We start from the raw sequence: 15,346 nt of genomic DNA on the forward strand, positions 1-15,346 counted from the left end.
TGAAGAGCCGCTAACAAAGTTAATCTTTTCACATAATGTTCTCGCTCTTAAAATGTAAGCGAGTGTAAATGTCAGCATTATCATAATCTAAAGAATTGAAGTCTGTCTGGCAAAACAAGAGCTTATTGATACAGTTCAGTCAGTCTGCTATTTTATTCCAACCGTTACTCCTGATTGGAGGCTTCCATAAATATTTAGTTTATATGTAGAGTTAAAGTTCAACTAAGTTTAATGGTGCAACAAAAAAACATTTAGTAGTGCGTAAGTTGAAAGGTAGTGGCCATTTACGTCAAAACTAGGCTAAGTTGTAACTTATGCACAGCTGGTGCAACCGGCCCCTGTAGTCTTTGTGGTGTTCAAGCGCAGCTTTTCGGCTCAGACGCTGCCGACGCGAGGAGACAACATCGGCTTTTGTCACCCCTAGTTCTCTGATGTCAGCTTGGTGTGTCACAGCCTTAAGACTGACAGCTTCACTGGATAAAAAAAAGAAGAAAAAATCAAACTCATGAAGGATGTGTGTGCATTTCATCGCGTCCATCTTCTAATATGCCTTCTAATCTTCTAGCTTTTGTCAGCCCTCATTCAGAGTCCACTTATTGACCACTTGGTTCGATGTGATAATGTCATCAGCAACAAAAGTAATTAAAGGCTTTCTGGATTTTTCCTCTGCTCAGATAATTCTCATTCTGATCAGCGCAGGCCTCTGAGACAGCCGCTCGCTTTCAGTCAAAATGAGGCCTAACTGAGACGAGTCCAAACATTATCCACTGCATTACTTCACGACTTAAACCTGTCCAGTTCAATGCATTTCCCTGACTTTATTTTTCCTGTAATCATTTAAATGCAGGAATTAGATTTACTTCAGAAATGTTGCTAAACATAAGCCCTCTTAGGATAATTTGACCCGAGGTTCAGCGAATTAGCATCTAAATATGAAATTTACAAAAAAAAAATCTAATTTCTTTTAAAATTAGAAAAACCCAAACTTCACATTGCATTGGCCTCAGAGGGTCACATCATTTGACAGCAAAACCCGCTGATCCCGCAACGCAAATCCATGTGTCTCATTTGAAATGAGAAGAAGCCTAAATGGAAAAATGGTCAGAAAAATATAGTACAGTTTTACAGTATTTTCTGAAGGGGGGAAATGTACAACACAACCTCTTCACGGCATTTAGTTTAATTTAAGATTTTTAAGGATTTAATTTAACGGCATGCCTTAAACAGAATTAGATGCACAGATGGGCTATAATTAGATTAGAGAAAAAATAACACATTTTGTGTGCATGAATATATGCTTTAGCAATACATTATTCATGTAGAGAGCTTGACAGATAACTCCACAGGGCAAAAAACTGCACAATGTTTACATGTGTTGCACAAAACTCTCGATCAAGAGCACTACATCAGTGTAAGCTATAGAGTACTGCATGTTTTTGGTGCTAAAATGCATTGATTACAACAGTGACTCACCACAAAGAGCCTTTGAAAGTACTAGCCTCAGTCTCCTATATAGACGAATGAACTGTGTTTGGAGAGAGAACAAAAGTTGCTGTGAGATCTCAGTGTCAGTGAAACCCACACTGTGGCACAGATTCAGTTGAGTTATAAAGAGATTAAATCGCCCTCCTCCTGCTGATACGAGGCTATCGGCCCTCTCCGAGAACAGCTGGCCACAGTGACCCAGGGAGAATGGAAATCAAGCTTTAAGAAAGACAGAAGCCATTTTCTTTGGCACCTTCCTCCCAACTCTGGGGAAGTTGGCCGATTGTTCAAAACCACCATCTGCTCTTTGCTTTGAACTTCCGATCAAAAGCTGTCATCTCACCACTGTCCCCCCCACCATTTTATTTTATATAATTATTTTTTTTAGATCACTCCTCTCCTCCAATCCCATTGTTTTGTGGGCTGTCATTGTTGCCTTCGTGTTCTCCCTGTTGATGAAGCGGAGGAATTATCGGAGCTGCATATTGATGGCTTGCCGCGTGTTTCTCAGGCCAGAGAGACTCATGCATTTATACATCAAAGTGACAAACAGACTACTTTATTAAGAGACTGTCTGTCGATAGATTTGCGGGTCACGAGGGTCTTTGTGAGCTTCTGCCAGTCTGCCTCTCGAGCCGGGGCCTTTGAGAGGAGCTAGTCGTTCCTCCGGGGATGAACGTCCATCTAAAAATGCTTATTTCATTATTTAAGACAGAAAGTTAATGTCACACTTCAGTTTTGTTGTAAGCAGAGGACACTTTTGATGGCTTTCATCTCCCTCAAGGGTTACTCTCAAAAGACTTGAACTGACATCAAAGGCAATCATGATATGCTTCAAAACAGCTAAGGAGCAAAATGAATGTTATACCAAAAATAATGAAAATCAATCAATACGCCACTGAAGGCTATTCGGTAGAGTGATTTTATCACAGGTAAGGAGTGCCTGAAACCACCTTAATCATGGTAAATTCACTGTAATGCACGGAATCTGGTGACTTATTGCATTTATGTTTTTATACTCTCACTACGCACTTTTGAAAGCTTTCAGAACAATCAATTTACAAGACCTGAACTTATTGCATAATAATAGTATCATATCTTATCCTATCTTATGATAGGAGAATATGAAGCTCATACTTAAGGAGGAAAACACACCTCAATTTTATTCAGAAGCCCAAACTAGGCAAAACAATATGTACATTGATGATTGCTGATATTTAAAGTAAGATTAAATTCTTATCACTTGTAATCAATCAATGAGATCTTTGTAACACTATAGCAGACTACACTGTAAAAAAAATCTACTTGGATGCTTAAGTCATTTCAACTAAAATTGCATTAAACTGACTTTAAAAAATGAGTTGAATCTTGTATAAAAAAGTTGAAAATGTCTTAACCTATTTTGATGAGTTAAAGCAATGTAAAGACATATGTTGTTATACTTTACATTCCTCAAAAGCCTGATGTATAATATTTGATGCATACATTTGATGATACAGTACATACAGATGATTTGTCTAAAAAAAATATGTATGGATAATCAAGTAAACCTAAGTTGCTTCAGTCCAGTAAGTGTTCATCATCAAATATTATAAGTTAATCTTAAATTTACTTTACAAAAATCAGATTCCCCAACAAAAAGACATGTGTACCATGATCTGAATGCCTTTTACTTGCTAAAACAGCATAAAGTATCAATCGGACGACAGAAGGCATGCAGTACATTTAGAGACCATAAAATATATTGCCTATCAAATATAATACAGTAGGCTTTATATGGTTAATATTATTCAGCCTACAGTTAGGCTAATGGCTAATTTATGTCAATTAATATGCAATCTGCGGTCAATATTTAGAGGGAGAACTATCCGTTTTATGATATGTATCAACCCATAAACCAGCCTGAACGCCCCTACCTCTGATATCCACCTACCTGCATGCCCAATTAGCCAGAGTAAACGCTTTACACGTATCCTGCTGGTACCCGGGCAGCACACAGCACTAATCAGTTTGTCCTGCTCGCGCCGGTGTGTCCCGCGGGCTCACGAATGACGGTTAGTGTTGTGCAGCCTGTGAACAACCTGGCACAGGTGTGTGTGGTCAAAAAAGGCAGATGGGGAAAAAGGGCAGCACCTGCACCAACCGCCGGGATGCCACTCTGCCCAGCTGTGCTCCTGTGGGCCACACACTGTACTTCAGGAGACACACACACTTCACACTGCAGCAGTGCCCCGATGGCACTCCAGCTGAGGCAGTCCTGTTCTCTTTTGGTCCACTGATCTGTGTTAGAGACTAAATTAGTGTAACTTGAGTGTAATAGGACACGTATGTAGAATAGCTGGCTCTCAAGTGCATGACGATCCGGTTTGTCTTTCTCTCTCTACTCATCTATCTTTATCTCTCCCGACTGTGCTCCCTGTGGATGCTGAATCGCTGATGTGTGCTGCTTAGCTTCTGCGCTTGCCACTGTCCGTTCTTGGTAAAAGCACAACAATTAGGTCTCTTTTTTTGCATCCCTGGAGATCCATAAATCTGTTTTTGTTGTGCAGTGCAAAATACAGCTTGGCATTAGAGGCGTATGAGGGACATCTACTGCATCTAATTGTAATATTTTGAATTTAGATATGCTAAACAAAGATTAGGATAATGAAAAATATATCCTCATTTACTCACCCCCATGTGTTTGTGTTTCCGAACCCATAACACTTTCGTTCATATTTAAAACAAAAAACAAAAATGTTTTAATGAAATCTGAGATATTTTTGTCCCTCCATTGACAGATACACTACTACCACTTTAACGCCTCAAAAAGTTCATAAAGAGATCAGTTGAACTATTTCATTTGTGCGCATTAATATTATGTACTGTGGTAAAAAAAAAGAACATTTAAAGTAGGCAAAGTGTTAATGAAAATGAAAAAGGTATAATGTTATTGCTTGCATAACCTGTGTTTGTTATTAATATCCCAGTTTAAATGTCATTACGCTGTGTTATTTTTTTTTTTAGCTGTAATGATTGAATGATAAACTGTTTTTCCACTTAGTTCTCATTTGCAAAGATTAGAAGGTATACCTCTCATTAGTCGACACACGGTGCTTTAGTTAGTGCTTTGTTCCCTGATTTTCACATCTTTTGATGATGCGCAGTTAATACTCTCACAATTATTTCAGACGCTCCTACGTGACCAGATAATAGCTGAAGCAAATCTTCACCTATTGTTTTCAAATTACTGAACATTTTTGTGGAAAAAGTAATGTTTTCTTATTAGTTTCTTTTATTACTTTTGTCTTCTTGCAGACTTGCCGTTGGTGAATCTCTCTGTGGAGCCTCAACCAGTCCTGGAGGGAAACCTGGTGAAGTTTCATTGCTCAGCAAAAGCTAATCCGCCAGTCACCCAATACAAGTAAGACGCCAAACACGACAGCCAAATCATTACCGTAGGTGCTTCATAATAACACACCCTGTGATGAGGATCAAATAGAACTAACTATAATTCACATTTATCTTCTGACTGGCACATCACTGTGTTGCATCACAGAGAAACGCTCTGGCATTTAGTTGCAAATATTTTTAGAGCCGTCTCAAAACTGAAATCCACTATCCTGGCTGGCATCGGTTCGGTATGTCTAAGCCAAGACAAGGATCGGGGCGCCACATCGGGCATTCAAATCAAAGCAGGGATCTGATACACTGATCCAATATCCAAGAATAATGTTTCCTGTCCTCTCCAAACAGATGAGAAAGAGGTTGGAATACAAGTTATTTATTTCCGTGAGATGTAGCCTCGGCCTTGCGGAGGGCCAATAGCGAGACGATTAGTTAGAACGTTTCTGTGTGGGTTTTAAAACGAGGTGAAAAATAAGAGCAGTAGAATCAGCAGTGAAGGGAATTGCTCAGCGGTGATTCTAGATGTACTGAGGAATACAACGGATGTGTGATACAGCTGTAGGTGGGCAAACCGAGTTGTTTCTAGCCTTTTTTGAAATGACAGATGCTGGAATCAGACATGCCTGTGTTTGATCACCCATCAGGCCAGAGGAGAGCCTTGGCAGAATGAACACACTTTGGCCGTTTTGTTTTTCACACCTGAGCATCAGTGAGGTGACCAGAAATGGCATAACTTACCGATTTACACTGAAAGAATGTCATAATAGTACGGCAGAGTCTAACAATTCAGGCCAGAAATATTTACAGACTGTATAGACTTCTGCACGTCAAGTTACCTTACCATGGTATGTTGTTTTTCCACCTACACTGTTGTACATGTTATTTTATCTTCATGGATATGCATATTGCTGCTAGAATCTTAGTTATAAAGGACAGGACCAATAACATGAGCTTAAGCTGTAATGTTCTTCATTTAGTATAGGATTTATTGCTCTTTACATATGTTTGAAGTACTGACAATGTTTTTTTGTTTTTTTCCAGAACCTATAAACTCTAGCTTTAGTCAGTGTAACTATTTCTAGTTATGCAGTTGTCCATGGACATTTTGTATTTTTCTTGAAACCAAGTCCTTTATCTGATAGATTTCTTTGTTCCTTTATCCCTGTGAGGTATGTATGTGGCATTGGATGTTGATAATATAATATATGTAGGAGTAATATTCATCCTCAATTCAGCTCGAGGAAACAAAAGATAGCTAGCGGATGAGGGACAAAGTGAAGGAGAGGGAAGAGCAAAGGAAAGAGACTGTGAAGCTGTAAAAGAAAACAAACAAAACACCAGGCAGAGGACATATTTTATTTAGGCATTTTATTTATTTATTTTTCTTCAGTAGGTTGTAATAGCGTCAGGTTTTATGTGAGGTTTTCTTTTCTTCTATGCAATAAATACATATTTTCACAAAGTTAACTTTCAGTAACCATTGTTAGGATGTTTCCTTGGTAAGCATCCAATCTGGTACACTGAAAAAAAAAAAAAGTTTTATAATCAAATTTTCACTCAGAAATTGCTGGTAAATTTTACAAATAATTACAAAAAAATGGCAAGTAACACATTGAATTAAACATGATTTTTTTAAGCAGAAAGACTGAAAAAGTATTTGTATGTAAAAAATACTCCAATAATCTGTTTTATGTGTCTGGATTGCCGTCGTGGAGTAACGCTGTACAGTCTTAATAAACTATGCCAGTTTGCTGTAGTCTGCTGCATCTTTCATAGCCTGCAAGTAAATTGCATTTACCACATCATTTTTTACAGATAAATAGATTTTACAGAATATGCACAGTTAATTTAGTGAATCGGGTGGTGAAACAGCACTGACAGTACATGAAAATATTTTTCATTATTGCAATATTTGCACATATTTCGAGTATGTGAGCTGTGCGGAGCGAGGAATGATTTTGCTTGAAGCAAGGAGTCAGAGCGTCAGTGTTTTCTTTCACTCCAGGGTTTCTGAAAGCACTCCATCACGAGCATAACATGTTAACGGCCCATGAATTCCACACGTTATATTATTAGCGATCAGAATTTGTGAAATATTCTTTCTAATTATATGATGCTATCCGTCTCAGACAGTGCACTGATTTCCTCTTCCTCACGTCCGTGTCTACGGGCCCCGTAGCAAGTGCTGACATTGATCTGAGGGAATTTAGTGGCATCTCACTTGTGAATTTAATAAATGTCTTGATTGACGCTCGCTTTGATGACTTTCACTGTGGGAGAGCAATAAAAATATCAGAGCCAGAGAGTGTTAGAATTAATGATAGCCTTCCGAGGAGGATTCATGTACCATGCTGCATTGAAATGCCCCTGACATTAACGTGGGGTAATTTTGTCGGCCATTGATTAAGGGACTAAAGAAGTAGAAATGCTATTATTGTGGTGTCACCATAATGTGGTGTGGGGAGGAGTGGCCATGTGCACTGAGATGGATCATTACCACTCTGGTTCATTTTATGATATGGGAGTCAGGAAAGATGTGGACTTCATTTGCCCCAAAACAGTGTCTTAAGTTTGAACATGACATATTTTGACGGTGGCTCTTTTATATCTGTGTAAAAAGGGTAATCTGCTACTTGTAAAATGGTGCTTTATATTGAAACCATGTTGGGATATATTATGGAACTAATATGTTTCAGTTTAGTTTATGTTTTTAGTTTCTACTATTTGTGTTGTATTACTGTTGTATTGTCAATTTTTTAAACCTTTTTCGAATTTAATAATAATATTTAGTTAGTTATTTTACTTTTACTATCCCTGACAATATGTTTGACAAAAAAAAAAAAAAAAAAGCAAAAGAGTAAACATATCCTTTGATTGATCTAACGAACAAACAGATTTACTCCCCATTTATCACAATAGCAATTATGTTTGGTGCGTTGTGCTTGTTAGTTGTCTGTTTTGGGGATAGTTACTGTAAGCCATGTTGTGCGTCTCTGCAGTGATGTCTTTGACATAGCTGATGAAGAGGTTTTCATGGTGGGCTGCTTGCTTTGCTCATCAAGCGTTTGATGTGCACACACAGATACGGGCCGTTTCGTTGTTTGTTTTCCATGGCCGCGCTCCCCAGCGACTCTCAGAAGCAGCCAGACATGATTCATCAACCAGGGAACAGCACATGGAAAACTAACCAACAGCAACAGATGCAGCCGATATCTCAAAACAGAAAATTAAACTCCGGGCATCTGTCCTGCTGGCTGCTAGATTGGCCAATATGAGTCCATGTCGTGATGGTATCATAATGGAGTGAACAGCTGCATCTTGATTGTAACCTAGAAAGTGTGTGTGGCGTTATCAGACTGGGAGAGAAGGATGGAGAAGACAGCCTCATCATCTCCGGCACCTGTCAGCATGCAGATGAATATTGAAACATAGTTTTGCCCAGTATGAAAACTGAAACATTAGATCTATCAAATCCAATCTGTGTTGCTGTTTACCACACAATTATTCTACCCTTGTGGAAAAAAAAGTGTGCTTAGATGTACTGAATGTATATGAAAAAAACAAAAAAACAACTGTATTTTCAGATAATATAATATTAATTTAAAGAAAGGCCACTAAAGTATACTTAAAGAGAGCACATTTTCATGACTAAAATATATAATATAGGCATTTTTGGGTGAACTATCCCTTTAAGTCCTGCTCTTTAACTAATTGCATTTAATGTAAATTTTGCATTTTCATTTAATTGTAAATAAATGAATTAAGTGTCCAAAAACATTACATTCAGTTCACACTTGCTGTAAGTATATTATTTTGAAGTATATTATTTCCAGAATAAGTACTCTTTTCTGTACTTATTTTCCTCAAGGGTATGCCTCTCCTACCAATCAAAAACGATCCTACAAACAAACACAAGAAGTGTTTTGTTGTTGTTGCTGCTGTAGTTGTTAGTGGGTTTTTTAAGAGCATTGACTTATAGATTCCTCCTGATACTGTACCCTTCTACTCCAGAATAATAAAGGAGTCTTTGAGTTTCCAAAGTTTACACAGGCACTCAGTTGGGTCATGTTTGTTCTGTTTTGAAGACCCTGGCTGAAGCCCAGCAGAGCCACTGTGCTCATGGATGTTTTGGCTCTTTCAATGTGCAACGCTGAATCCTTCAGCTCTGGCAAAGCTAACCCACCATTTGGGTCTTCTCTACCGGCCAAACCTCCCAGTCTGCCACCCCATAGGATTAAAACCAACATGCAGTCCTGCTTTGCTCTACATTGCCATAGTTTTGTGTTGTCAGAATACTAGTTTGAATTATTGGTAGAGCTGTAAATGGATAAAAATGACTGAATTAAATATGCAATTTGTCACTGATTAAATCTAATTAATAACATTGTTTGCATAGGCTATATTGTTTTTTATTTCCAAGTGAGACTTTGCATTATTGTGGAAGATGGAGAAATCATTAAATAGACATTACAAAAAGTGAATTTAGAAGTTACACTATAGATATTTTTACAAAAACATGTTCTGAGTGAACAGCCAAAAAGAAGTACACTTAGCATTCTTATAGCACACAAGCTTGAATGTAAACTGTTAGCATTACAACGACACAGTTCTGGAGAAAGATTTAAGAGGCTTGTATGGGCAGCGCTCCATAAATACTGTGTGTCATAATAGTTGCTTTCCCCTTTTCTGACTTGAGGAAATTGCATTTAAATGAATAGGAAAGATGTGCTGTTGTCACAAGGGACCACAGCCAAGATTGAATAAACAGAAAAAAAACATTGTAATAATACAAGTTTATAATGAAAGATGCACGTAGCTAACGCACAAATATAAGCTAGTTACTTAAAAGATGATAATCATCCTCCTAGGCTCCTGTAATAAACAGGCTATTTAAAGCTGAATTAAATTATGGCAAAGTCAATCTTCTCATCTAATTACAAAGCAGCAGCTTCAAAAGCTTCAAGTGTAATTTATACGTTACTGCAAGAAAGAAAAACTCTGGTAGACGTATAGCAGGTGACTGCTTCTGTAATTGCCCATAAATATAAAGTTTCACAGTGACGCATATTCACTTCCCCTAGAACAATTTCGTCGAGGACGGAGACGACACTGATTTGAATATTTTTGGAAGCACAGGTGTGCCTGTGCAGATTTAGCAGACTGTGTTCTAAGCTGCTTATGTTAACAACATGGCACAGTGCTTCTCAAGCACACTAGCTAGGCCAATTACAACTGCTCTCCCTCCTTACTTTAATTTAGTCAAGAGGGAGACTGTTATGATTTAAATGACACTCTATCAGGCCCCACAGATGGCATGAGTTAGTTGCAGAGGTAATGAATTGTGCGCTCACTCCCACAGAGCAGGTGAATAGTGAAGTTTTGGCACTGTTCTACCAGTGCCGGCTGCTTTGAGTGTACTGAGATGTAAAACTGGCTTGGTAAAGCGATACTTCTTAACAGCGAGGAGTTAACTGGCATTGAATATACTCGTTTATTGAAATATGTACCCTGGTGTCAGGCTGTGACACCCATTCTCCATTAGCTTTGGCTTGTACAAATGTGTCCCATCTTAGTCGCCAACAGGGAACCACAAACTAGACCAAGCAAGTGACATAGATATGCATTACTTTGTCAGTTTGGGAGAAACTAAGTCCATTCCTCTTACATAAACGAATGGTTCCTCATGCAGAGCGCTGACAATTCCTTAACATCTAGTCTCATTGGTACAGTATATGGGGTTTGTGTCATGTGGAGAGAGGCTTGGGATTTGTTTTTGCCAGTCTGGCTCCATTCAGTGTTGTTAACTTGATATCCAGACAAAAAAAACAAACAAAAAAACATGCTGAGGCAAGATAAATCTCACTTCAATGGTTTGTCATATAACAGTGTTGTAATTTCCTCAAACAAAACCAGGATACAATGGCTTCCACTGAAGGTGGTTGTCTTTCTTTCTGTCGGTCTCTATCCACCTACAGACAGACAGCTATCATGTCTCATTGATGACTATGATAGAAGCGAATGGATTAGACACCAGGTTTTCCTGTTATTGCCATGGTAACCTCTAAATTGTGTTTCTCTTTTCCTGTGATAGCGTACATCTGGCAGGGACTTGTAATGATGGCTTTCTGTTCCATTAAAGGAAAAAGTTAGGCTTAAAAGGGGTTAAAAATATAATACCACTTTTACAAATGAGTTTAAGGACATATCAAATTATCTTAGACAGCAAGGCTTTGAATTTATAAATGTGGGTTAAAAGTGTAAGGGAATTTAAGACTGAAGTTTGATGTAATGACTTGAATCAGTTAAAATGGTTTTACCAAATTACGACATATTCAAAGATAAATATCTTTTGCTGGACCTGGAACAACATTCTGATAAAACATAGCCCTAACCTAGTTCTTAACCCTTAACTACCTATACAATTATAAAGGAAATGCTAGATTGATAAGAATGTTTCACCAAACCCAGCTCTAAACGTAAGCCTTAAATCTGACTAGTTGACAGAAGGTTTGTTCCAGGACCAATAAGGACAGGGGTGTCCGATCCTGGTTCTAGATGGCTACTTTCCTGAGAGTTTAGCTACAACCTGTCCCAACATGGGACTTTTAAAGTAACCCTGAAGACCTTAATTGGCTGTTTCATGTCTACTGAGTGGAGCTAAACTCTAAACAGGAGCAGGATTGGACACCCCTAAATAAGGACGTTGATCAAGGAACACTTACATGTACCAGCACTGACAGAAATAAAAAATAAAGATTTCCCTTTGAGGATCGAGTGACAAGCTGTTGTACCCCTAATATAATGTTTGCAAAGTGTACAGATTAATGACATCCTGCAACATTTTGTCTTTCAATGCTAAATGAAATATATGAAAACCATCAAGTACACTGACTTTTGTGTGGTTCATCATTAACTTTTGTTTTGTACTGATACTTGTAATAATCACTTTCTACTGCTTGTAGGTGGGCAAAAGGAGGAAGCGTGATAAAGGAGGTTTCAGGAGACACCTATGAGGTCGTAGTGGACCACTCGTTTTTCACAGAGCCAGTTTCCTGTGAGGTCACTAACCCACTCGGGAGCACCAACATTAGTCGGAACGTGGATGTCTACTGTGAGTTCTTTCTGTTTGTTCATAACAGAGGTGTCCAAACCATCCTGGAGGACCACGTTTCTGCAGAGCTACCACTTTCTCCAACATACATGCACACTTCTGGTAATCCTAAACACCTTGATTAGCAGGTCTAGGTGTGTTAAATTAGCGTTGGATCAAAACTCTGCAGGAATTTGACCCACCGTGAGCAGAGTTGGACACCTCTGGTTTATAGTTTTTGAAGGTATCTCCACAAATATCAGGATAATTATTATGAGAGACTATAATTCTCAGCTTCCTTCAATCATATCATATTAAAACAAGCTTGCAAATGCGACCTCTCTGAGTAGATCTTATAACCTGGTCTGTTTTTCTCCAGTTGGACCTCGGATGGCTGCAGAGCCCCAGTCTTTACAGGTTGACCTAGGATCAGATGCTGTGTTTAACTGTGCCTGGACCGGAAATCCCTCTTTAACTATTGTATGGATGAAAAGGGGCTCTGGGGTGGTAAGTTGCTAGACATTGTTGTTGGACATTGTCCTTTAACCCTACAGCAAGATTAATCTTTTGAAGCAAACACACAGTTCTCTTACAGCAACCATCCCATTTTTCATTCTAGCTACATTAATAGTACATTGATGTTCAGACAACATCTCATCTTTGTAAAGAAGAAGAGATCAAGCAGACATGAAAAATCTAGTTTTTGTCTTTTCATCCATTCATTTTAAAGTTCAGTATGATATTATTGATATAAAACCTTTTGATCCATTAATACATTGGCTTTTATTCCTGAACAGCTCAGGAACTGAATAGAAAAAAATCATTGAATTTTTTTTTAAAAGACGTTAATATTTCAAGGTCATGATGGTACAGTGTTTACTCTCAGAGCTGTACCCCGATGGCAAACATCAGGATTTTTAAGATTCCCTGCAATCCTATTGCTCGCAGACGGACAGTGCCTCAGTTTGGGATACGTCCGTATGCTGGCACAGACATTGGGGGAAACCGACCGGTCTTATTTCTCTCCCGGTTGACTGTCACCTACCATCTCCCATGTTCACATGGTCCTCCTCATCTGACCCAAATTGGATTTTAATAATTGAGAAGAAGGCCCTTTTCTAAGCTTAGCTGCCCATCCGTCCTGATTCGTTTTGACTCTGGCCAGCTCCCTTTGCAATCCTTTTTAATGTTTTGATCTTTGACTTTTGACTGCAGGTGCTAAGCAATGAGAACATCCTGACACTGAAATCCGTCAGGCAAGAGGATGCTGGGAAGTATGTGTGCCGTGCGGTGGTGCCTCGCGTTGGAGCGGCTGAGAAGGAAGTCTCTCTCACCGTAAATGGTAAGTTTGACTCTCTTCTAAAAGGTGCATGGCTAATGAGAGTTTGACTAGCGGGTATAAGGTGTGTCACTTTATGTTTGACGGTTGCAAACATCCCCGTTTGGAACATGTGTAAGTAAATAAGGTGTAAGCAATTGAAAATCCAGGTGACAGCTAAATGAATTAGACCTATTTTGGCATTCATGTTGACTCTGAGACAGAAGTTTGATGTTTACTCTTCGGTCTGCTGTTTCTCTGGACTAATGCTGATTATATTCAGTAAGAATTGCATGAGGAGCTGTTTCTTAGGCTGTGACAGGCTAATGAACACAGGAGAATAGCGGGAGACTGGCTACTCTCAGATAAATGACTTCATTACGGCCGCTTGAAATTCAGGCGGCATGCATTAGCCGCACAACAGCTTTCATTCGCAAAATCCAACACGTCTTTTAAAAGCTCCTTTCTCTCCGAAGCTATTTGCCATGGGCTACGGCTTTGACGTGAGAGGAAAATAAGAGAAGTTCAGCCAAAGTGTCAATTGTGTTTGCATTGAATGATTCCTCTGCAAGTTTAGAATCACTAATGCAGTTTTGTGCTGTGAAATGAAAGAAAATCAATAAAGAACTGTTATGACTGATAGTATTAATATGCAAAGTGAGACACTCATTCTAGACCTACAGAGAATGCAGGAATTATAGAAATTACAGATGACATCCACTTTCATCAAGTACATTCTGTTCTTTATGGGGACAGTGAGGAGTACCTCTGCTTTGCATTCATTCTTGACTAGAGAGTTCAGGATTGCATGGAATCCTTAATAAATGCAGTCATGTTGTTTGTTTTTCTGGTAGTAGAAAGATATCTGGAGGTTTATGAAAAGATCAAACACTGTGCCATCATGTTTCTCAGTATTAAAACATTAAGCCCACAGGCAACTAAAGTTGCCGAAGGCTCTGACACTCTTTTACCATCTGTGAATATTTTTTTGGGTTGACTATAGTGTCTAAAAACAGCAGGTATAAAAGTGAGGAACCTTAGCAAAAGCTTTTGACAATATACTGTGTTTAACCCTTAAAATAAAAAAAATAGAATATGGAATGACTGGCCATTCAAATAGAATAGAATTGTGTATTGAATGCAATAGAATTTTCAGACATCACTTTTGAATCAAAATAATTGAATCACAGTCGACCTGAAGATTCACACCCCTGGTCTGGCAATATTAGTATGTCACTTTTTCACAATCAGATCAATTCTCAATGGTTAAAATCAAATTCTCCTCTGCTGATTTTTTCTCTCAAAAATCCACCACATTACAGAAGTGAAATGGAGCAAATGTGGTTTCACATTCTACGAGAATGTGTTAACAATTATGCAAATAATTCTTAAGACACATCTGCGGTAAAAAAAAAAAAAAAAAAAAAGCATTAATTTGTTCGTTGATGCCGTGTATATGGAGTATCTAAGATTACCTCCTCTGAATTGCTATTTTATTAATTACCCATTTACCTAGTTTATTATTATGTTTTGCATAATTTTACACCTCTTGACCTGGATCTGTCTTTTAGGTATCAAAAAGCTAGACTTTTTTGATTCTTTTCAATAAGTGAGCCCTTTCGCTCTAAAAGCCTCAAGAGGACTGCAAGCTGTGTTCCAACTCATTTCTGGAAGTGAACACGAGTGCTGGATGTTAGACTCGAGCACCTATAGCGCAGTCTTTGATGTGGCAACATGTGGCGCAGGCTCTCTTGTTGCACGGAGCTGATTGTTTCAAGTTATGGTGCATTTGGGAGATGAAGCCGATCATTTCACATCTTCCTCATCAACATGTGCTCCTGACGAGTGAGTGAAATTCAAAAGCATTGACGTGAAGAATGATTGATGACCAGAGCTTTGTGTTTCAAAGGCTTGATCAGTAAGAGAAAAATAAAAGAGAGAAAGCGAGAGGGGAACTAGAGCTCAAATAAAAAATAATTGACCTATGCTAGCTTGATCCTCACTGAGTCACATAAAAACTAATTAATGCTAACAATTAAATGCACATGTTTAGAATTCGTCAATAT

At 38.5% G+C, this 15,346-nt stretch overlaps 1 protein-coding gene across 5 annotated transcripts in view; it reads left to right on the forward strand.

The window, feature by feature from the left end:
- The window catches only part of kirrel3b (kirre like nephrin family adhesion molecule 3b), a 199,510-nt gene that overhangs the window by 166,166 nt on the left and 17,998 nt on the right, over positions 1-15,346 (forward strand). For all 5 annotated transcript variants that reach the window (XM_084123891.1, XM_084123893.1, XM_084123890.1 and 2 more), the window contains exons 6-9: positions 4,783-4,888; positions 11,835-11,983; positions 12,342-12,469; positions 13,178-13,304. In XM_084123891.1, coding sequence (XP_083980017.1) covers positions 4,783-4,888; positions 11,835-11,983; positions 12,342-12,469; positions 13,178-13,304 — 510 coding nt within the window. The remainder of the gene's footprint in view (positions 1-4,782; positions 4,889-11,834; positions 11,984-12,341; positions 12,470-13,177; positions 13,305-15,346) is intronic.

This window comes from Abramis brama (genome assembly GCF_963993115.1).
Source record: "Abramis brama genome assembly, chromosome: 9".
In the NCBI taxonomy this organism is placed as follows: Eukaryota; Metazoa; Chordata; class Actinopteri; order Cypriniformes; family Leuciscidae; genus Abramis; species Abramis brama.